General features: G+C 54.6%; 1 protein-coding gene across 1 annotated transcript; it reads right to left on the bottom strand.

Moving 5' to 3' along the window:
- Positions 1-652: 652 nt before the first annotated feature.
- On the bottom strand, positions 653-5,132 carry LOC120496663 (keratin, type I cytoskeletal 14). Its single transcript, XM_039697322.1, has 8 exons — positions 4,602-5,132; positions 2,958-3,040; positions 2,527-2,683; positions 2,107-2,268; positions 1,901-2,026; positions 1,587-1,807; positions 1,227-1,276; positions 653-1,038 (listed from the first exon to the last, which is right to left on the bottom strand). The coding sequence occupies exons 1-8, from the start codon at positions 5,082-5,084 to the stop codon at positions 941-943; spliced, it is 1,380 nt and encodes a 459-aa protein (XP_039553256.1). The 5' UTR covers positions 5,085-5,132; the 3' UTR covers positions 653-940.
- Between the last annotated feature and the right edge of the window lie 2,795 nt (positions 5,133-7,927).

Below are 7,927 nucleotides of genomic sequence, written 5' to 3'. Positions count from 1 at the left end.
TTGGTCGCTCTCCAGCAGGCGAGTGGGCGCAGGCACAGCCAGAACCTGCTGCTGCCCAGCTGAGTCACTAATCCTGAGCGGCAGCTCAGCCTCAGGCACCATTTCTACCTTGTGTGTTTCAGGAAGGGTTTTAGCAGTGATCTGTTACACACGACAGTGATAGAAATTATTGCTGCTCATCCCCATGCAGATTAAGCAATGGTTACTTTAATTCCTCAAGTGCAGCCCTGGGGCAGCATGTATAGCTCTGTAAAAGTTTTTGTGCCTGATAGTGTGATTTAAAAAGCCAAAAGACAGCAGGCCTGTAGGGATGAGGTTTGCCAAGCTGGATGCTGGGCTCATGTCTCAGAGAGAGCACCTGACAGCAGCAGTCTTGCTGAAGCTAATGAAGTTCTGCTTACAGGAGAAAGTGACTTTTTATGATCCTAAGAGCTAGAGAATTGGGCTTTATTTTGTTTGCTTTAATTACCAGCGTGGCACACTGACCTCAAACCTCATTGTTCCATAACTGCCTTCATTTTGTATCACTTACACAGTTTATGTCTTAGCCAGTCCCATGTATTTACAAGCACTGAGTTCATTAGAAAAAAAACTGTCTCCAGTTATGTTCATCCCAGGCAGAGCCCCTGTCCCTCCAGGTGGAGCCCATGTCCTCCATTCCCCTCCTCTCACTGGTTTCTTGTGGTTTCTTAGGACTTTCCCTGGCACGAACACAGAACCCAGAGGCTTTGAGGGATCACGTGTCAATGATCAGACAAGTCTGCAGTTGCACGAGCGAGAAGAAAAAGCTTTATTAACTGTGTCCAGAGACACCTGCATGGAATGAGAGCAACACATGAGGAAGAGCAGGTGAAGAGAGCATTCGGGGACACAAGCCGACCACGCGTGGCCTCAGGCACTTCTTGGCTCAGCCGGGTGCTCTCCTGAGCCAGGGGCTGTCCTAGCGAGTGGTGAGGGCGACCTGCTCCCGGGAGGAGACCACCTTCCCGTCCTGCACCTCCTCGACGATCGTGCGCACCTGGCGGGACGATGTCGTGACTGCAGAGGAAAGGGCGACAATTATTCACAGCAGGAAGGAGAGAAATTTCTTAAAACATTATCAGATTGTGCACATGCTTCAGGAGCTGGTGGAAATTCCACAAGGGAGTGGAAAATGCTGCTTTAAGCAGCCCTGCTTTGACTGGGAAGGGGAAAGAACCAGGCTGGGTGGAAAGGTGGGTTCTTACCGTCTCTTCCAGAGTGTGAGGACATGGCCGAGGAGTACTGGGAGGAGATGCTACAAGAGAAGCACAAAACCAAAGAGATGTTAGGGACAAACATTGCTTGTTGCTGCTGCAGAGACTCTGTGTTCAGACAGGAGAAAAACAGAGAAGGTTCATGGAGATAAAAGTGTTGCTCCACTCGGCCTCTCCTGAGGGATGGAGGAACCACAGCAACATCCCACCACATCCAGACACCAGTGACAGAGCACTGGGCATCACAGCTGGTGTGAACAAAGAAAGCAGCCCTGAAAGCTATGACTGGACTGACACCCTGGGCACTTTGTGTCTATGACCCATCCCCTCCCAGCGAAGCCCCTCACTCACTGGGCGTCCTCTCCCTCCAGCAGCCGGCGGTACGTGGCGATCTCCTGCTCCAGGCGGCACTTGACGTCCAGCAGGACCCTGTACTCGTGGTTCTGGCGCTCCATGTCGCAGCGCAGCTCGGCCAGCTGCTCCTCCACGCCCGTGATCAGCATCTGCAGCTGGCCCAGCTGGGTGCCGTAGCGCGCCTCGGTGTCGGCCAGGGTGCCCTCCAGCGCCGCTTTCTGGGGCACAGAAACGGGATCAGCCCACGGCATGGGCTCGGGGGGCGGCCCAGGTGGGCACAGCCCTCATCCCAGCCCTGCCAGCCCTCGCACCGTGCTGAGCTGGGACTGCAGGTCGATCTCCAGGCTCTGGATCGTGCGCCGCAGCTCCGTGATCTCCGTCTTGCCGCTCTGCAGCTGCTCCGTGTTGATGGCCACCTCCCGGTTCAGCTCTTCCGTCTGCAGAGAGGCAAAGCCGTGCCCTCAGAGCCCTGGCAGCAGCCACGGCCCCGGCCCCGTGCTCAGCAGCAGCTGCTCACCTTGCTGAAGAACCACTGCTCGGCGTCCCTGCGGTTCTTCTCCGCCAGGCTCTCGTACTGCTCCCGCATCTCCGCCAGGATCTTGGTCAGGTCGATGCCAGGAGCAGCGTCCATCTCCACGCTGATCTCCCCACCCACCTGCCCGCGCAGGGCCGTCATTTCCTGACACAAAAAAGACAAAACACACGTCAGAGTGACATGGCATCTTCCCATGGCGAGAAATTTCTTATTTGCACCCAGCACAGCAGCCCCACAGACTTCCTGGAGGTCCTGCCTGAAGGGATTACTTCTCTCTCCCTTCCTGCTCAAGTGTGTCCTGACATTCCTAATTCCAGAGACTCCTGTGTGTTTGGCCTGGCTGTTTTCCTGGTGGACGAGGAATGTTTATAAATCCCAATTTGAGCCCAGCTCTGTGCTCACCTCCTCGTGGTTCTTCTTCAGGTAAGCCAGCTCCTCCTTCAGGTTCTCAATCTGCATCTCCAGGTCGGCTCTGGACAGGGTCAGCTCGTCCAGGACGCGGCGCAGGCCGTTGATGTCGGCCTCCACGCTCATGCGCAGGGCCTGCTCCGACTCAAACCTGGGGACACACACACAGTTGCATATACCCACCTGATACAGCATTTTTCTTGTCTTTCCCTTCCCCAGCTCAGTGTATTTTTGCCAAGAATCTTTAATTCAATGTGCATGCACAGGTCTCACAGTGCAGAAACAGCAGTGCTGTGCCCAGGAAGAGATGAACTATTCCCAAATGTCCCACTCCAGTGGAGCAACCCCAGGTGCAGGTAAAAAGCACCTTGAACAGCCTGCCTTTCCCCCTTTTTCACAAAAGCTCTTGGAGGTGTTGGACTCACTTGGTTCGGAAGTCGTCTGCTGCCAGCCTGGCATTGTCGATCTGCAGCACGATGTTGGCATTTTCAACAGTTGCAGAAAGAATCTGATGGGGATAAGTGAAAGAGTTAAAAAGTGATTTCAAACACTCTGAGTGATCCCATCCAGAAAAGGACTCAACCAGCCCTGGGCCATGGGGCTGGACTTCCATGTGGGCTCTGCAAAGAGGGAGATAGGTGTTCATTTCCATCTCCCAGCAGCACAGGCTCGGTCCCCTGGGAACACTGCCCTGGGCATGCCACCCTGCCCAGCTGGCACCTCCAGCTGCTCACACCAGGCTGAGCCCTGGCAGCACTCCAGCCTTTGGAATGGCAGCAGCCCAGCTAAGAAGGAAAAAAGGGTTGAGGAAGGAAGGAGTGCCTTGTGCCTACCTCATTTGGCTTTCATAATTTCACCTGAGGTGCAAGTATTTGCTCTGACATTATGAAAATGATTGGCCATTTAGTGAGCAGGAATTTCTGTAGCCACGAGCTAATGAAGAGCTGTAAATTCTCCTGCTTCAGGGGATATCCAAGGAATAATGCAGGAATATTGATGTGGTCATTTCCCAGCTGAGAGGGAGAGGGAGGGAAGGATCTGCCTTCCCCTGGATCAGGCACAGGTTTCTGTGAAACCCAGCACTTCATCACTCAAACCCAGAGACAGCTCCTGCCTCCAGACGTTTCACCAACATGCTGGAATCTGCTGAGGAACTTCCTGCATCAAGGCAAGTCCTTTCCCCCAGGGTGAAGCCCAAGAAATGTTAGGAATGTGAGTTCCCCCCAGGGGCTGACCCTGCCCCATTTCCCAGGAATTTATTCTTACAGACCAGGTATGACATTGCCCAACCACCCACACCTCATTCCCTCAGCGAACCTGAGCTCACTGGGGATGAGTGATAAGGGCTGAGGTGGGCAAGCAATGGCAGGCCAGGGAGGGATGGGCAGGCTCTGGTGTTTTGGCTGAAGGACTTTTGTTTAAAATCATCCAGGGAGCTGCTAAGAATAAAGAAATTACCTTGGCCATGACTTCATCTGCTGCATTTTACAGCAGGGAACACACCTGATTTCAGCACCTACCAGAGCCCAGTGTGTTCCAAACCTGGATTGGACTCTGTGACTGCAACTCCCAAAGAAGAACCATCCCATAACCTCTACCTTTAGCCTCCTCAAAGGATAGGGGGGGAAAAGTCGGATTTGTAGGATATTTGTGAGAATGACTATTCATCTCCATCTGCATATCACTCAGCACTGAGCAGGGCCAGGAGATAACAAGTTCCTGCCTGCTGAGAGTTCTATCAGGAGCCTGACAGGGAGCAGCTATGGGGCACAAGTGTTAAGAAGGAAGGCAGGAGGTGACAGTGTGGCAGCAGACATCATCAGGTAACCTGAATCTATCTGCCTCCTTTCCTGCCCCATCTTTGTCCCTGCACCAGAACAGTCAAGAGAAAACCCATTCTGGTGCCTGGTGATCTGCTGTTCATTCTGACTGTTATTCCAAAGCTCTGGTTTTCATCTCAGACTAATTACCTGCTATTTGATAAGCCTCTCCTCTCCAGATGTTACCAACAAGGTCATCTCTTCACAAGTGACTGTGATGAAGATGTCACGTTAATCCCAGCATCCTACCTTGTTCCTGAGCTCCTCGATGGTCCTGTAGTAGGGGCTGTAGTCACGCTCGGGACCAGGTCCCTGCTTCTTGTACCACTCCCTGATCTTCACCTCCAGGTCCGTGTTGGCCTCCTCCATGGCTCGCACCTTGTCCAGGTAGTTGACCAGGCGGTCGTTGAGGTTCTGCATGGTCTCCTTCTCCCCGGCCGGCAGGATGCCATCGCCGCCTCCAAAACCCCCAAAACCTCCTCCGAAGCCGGCCCCGAAGCCGGCCCCGAAGCCCCCTCCTGCGCTGCTGCAGTAGCTGCCCCCGAAGCCGCTGCCGAGCCCCGAGACCACGCGCGAGCAGACGGAGTAGCTGCCGGAGCCGCCGTGCACGCTGGGGGCCCGGTACCCTCCTGGGCCGGCCCGCACGGAGGAGAGCCTGCTGGAGCCTCCCCCCAGGCTGCCGAGCCCCTTCAGGGACGTGGAGGAGGAGAATTGCCTGACCGTGGTGCTCATGCTGGGGCTGGAGGTGCGGACACAGGAGCCTCGGCAGCGCAGCAGCAGCAGCAGCAGCAGCAGCGAGTGCTCGCTCCCCTGCCTCGCTCTTTATAGCCCGGCCAGGAGGCGTTGCCACACTTTTTTTTTTCCTTTTTTTTTTTTTTTTTTTTTTTTTGCATTCCCGACCATTTTCATCACTCAGAAAACCTGAGCCAACTTCCACAATCGTCATTTTTGCCTTTGGTCTATTCATGCTTTTTGTCATATTCCACTTGAAGCTTTTTCTCTTACAAAGGGCATCTTTATGCTCCTTCCGTTTCCAAGTAAATTGTCAGGTGTGATTAAAAGGAGGAGGCTCCTTGCTCAGGGCTATGATTTAATTCCCTCTGCACTGTGAGTTTTGAAACAGAGCGGTGCAGGCAGCATTTGAGGGAATAGCTCAGCATCTCTTTTACTGTGGCTTTTTGTCCCAGCTAGTTTTCTGTCCCTGCTTGGGCTGCACACACACACCTGCAGGGACAGCAGCCGTGTTGTGAGGCCCTGAATGCACCTCCAAAGCCCGTGAGCACAATGGTGCTGGAAGGAACTTGGCGCCCAGTCCTGGAAATACAAGTCCGCTCTTTTATCCGCAGGGAGAGGGATGATCAGTCATGAAAAAGCAATGAAAAGGGAATTTGTGCTCCAGGGCTCACTGGAGTGTTCACTTCAGAGACCACCCAAGAGTGGGGGACTGTGGAAAGGTGATAGGATGGTTTGTTTTCTTTGAGAACAAGCACTAGCAAACCATCCCAAAAGGACAGGGTATGGCCGCTAGCTAGAAATTATGAGACCTCTGGGGAAAGTGTGGGATAGCAGAAAGTAAATGAAGGACATAAGGAAAAAGCTGCTGGTGTGTAAACCCTGTGAACAGGAGCACAGAGCTGGCAGGAGCACAGCTCAGCAGTGATGTTTTCTGTGATGTTTTTCTGCCAGTTGTGAGCAGGCAGGACAGCTTCACTGTGACCTTGGAGTTTACAGCTCCCACCTAAACAGAGCTTCAGGAGAGACAGAGATTGTCTCTGGCAAGCAAAAAAGGCTCCAGAACTGAGCACAGTGGTGTGGGCAGGCCCTGCTGACCCACAGCACAGGCAGCACCCACCAGTCTGAGTGTGCCTGGCTCATCCTGCGGGGTGTGGAGGGGAAGGGATTGCTCATGTGTGCACACTGGATTGTTGGGCTGTCTCTGCAGACAGGCCCCAACAGCCCCTTCCCAAGAGCCAAGTTCTTCCTCAGATCATTTGCCAAAGGAGGGGAGAAAGGGTATGGAAGGAAGAACAAAGGTACATTGCTAAGGAGCTCAAAGGGCACAGCTCCCTCCCCTCCATCTGCAGAAAGCTGGAGACAGTACAGCAGTGGGATGTGTGGTTCCCTATCTTCCCATTTGCTGCTGGGGGATGGAGACAAGTCTGTGCAGCTCAGAGAGCTGGAGGATGGGGGTCCCTGGAGGATCGGGGCCACTGGAGGGTCGGGGTCCCTGGAGGATGGGGGTCCCTGGAGGATCGGGGTCACTGGAGGGTCGGGGTCACTGGACATTCAGGGTCCCTGGAGGATGGGGGTCACTGGACATTCAGGGTCCCTAGAGGGTCGGGGTCCCTGGAGGTTCGGGGTCCCTGGAGGATCGGGGTCACTGGAAGAGTGGGGTCCCTGGAGGATGGGGGTCACTGGAGATTCAGGGTCCCTAGAGGGTCGGGGTCCCTGGAGGGTCGGGGTCCCTGGAGGCTGGGGGTCCCTGGAGGTTCAGGGTCCCTGGAGGGTCGGGGTCCCTGGAGGTTCGGGGTCCCTGGAGGATGGGGGTCACTGGAGATTCAGGGTCCCTAGAGGGTCGGGGTCACTGGAGGATCAGGGTCACTGGAGGATCGGGGTCACTGGATGTTTGGGGTCGCTGGAGGATCAGGGTCACTGGAAGAGTGGGGTCACTGGAGAATCGGGGTCACTGGAAGTTCAGGGTCCCTGGAGGCTGGGGGTCACTGGAGGATGGGGGTCCCTGGAGGATCAGGGTCACTGGAGGTTCAGGGTCACTGGAGGTTCAGGGTCCCTGGAGGGTCGGGGTCCCTGGAGGGTCGGGGTCTCCCCCGTGCTGCCTCTGGCCGTTCTGTCCCCGGAGTCAGCGTGTTCCTGCCGTGTGAGCGCCGGGCACAGCCCCAGGGGACGCCCACTCGCTGCTGCTCCTGCCCAGGTGCAGATGGAAACGGCGCAGCAGCGCGGGGGCGGCCGGGACGTGTCTCTCCCAGGAATGTGCTTCGTCCCCAGCTTCATCTCCTCGCCTCTGCCCGGGCAATGCCGTGGTTTGTCCTCTCTGATTGCAGCGGTGATGTGGGGAGAGGGGAATGTCAGAGAAAATCCAGTACAGAGCTCCTGTGTGAGTCCAAGCGCTCAGGCTTGCCCTGAACAAAGCCCCTCAGAGTGTCACACTGTCACCCGTGTGTCACACAGGTGATTCGCGGCTCTTCCTCTATGGGGAATTGTCTTTTCTTTCATCTTTTGTTTGCCATTGATCTGCTATGTCATAAAAACACACATTGCCCGGAATATCTGTGATACTTTGGTGATGCCACAGGGCAGCAATTGAAATCATGAGCGTTAATTAAGACTTAAAACTACATTAACCACTCAAGGACGTTATTTCCATGGCCTCCCATTGAACACAACCACAAGGGCTGCATGTTGATTCTATCACACCCTTTGAAGTAAAAGGCTCAGTATTAAACCAGATCCTGCCTCTCTTCCTGAGCACGTGCACACTGTGAGCCCATTTTTAATATTATTCAAAATGAGAATTCCAGTTCTACAGCATATTAGGAACTTCTTGGTAGCACAATGGT

The sequence above is a fragment of the Passer montanus genome, unplaced genomic scaffold (genome assembly GCF_014805655.1).
Source record: "Passer montanus isolate IOZ18808 unplaced genomic scaffold, ASM1480565v1 scaffold117, whole genome shotgun sequence".
NCBI classification, from domain to species: domain Eukaryota; kingdom Metazoa; phylum Chordata; class Aves; order Passeriformes; family Passeridae; genus Passer; species Passer montanus.
The sequence above is the reverse complement of the archived record's forward strand: the minus strand, read 5'-3'. Positions and strand labels throughout refer to the sequence as shown.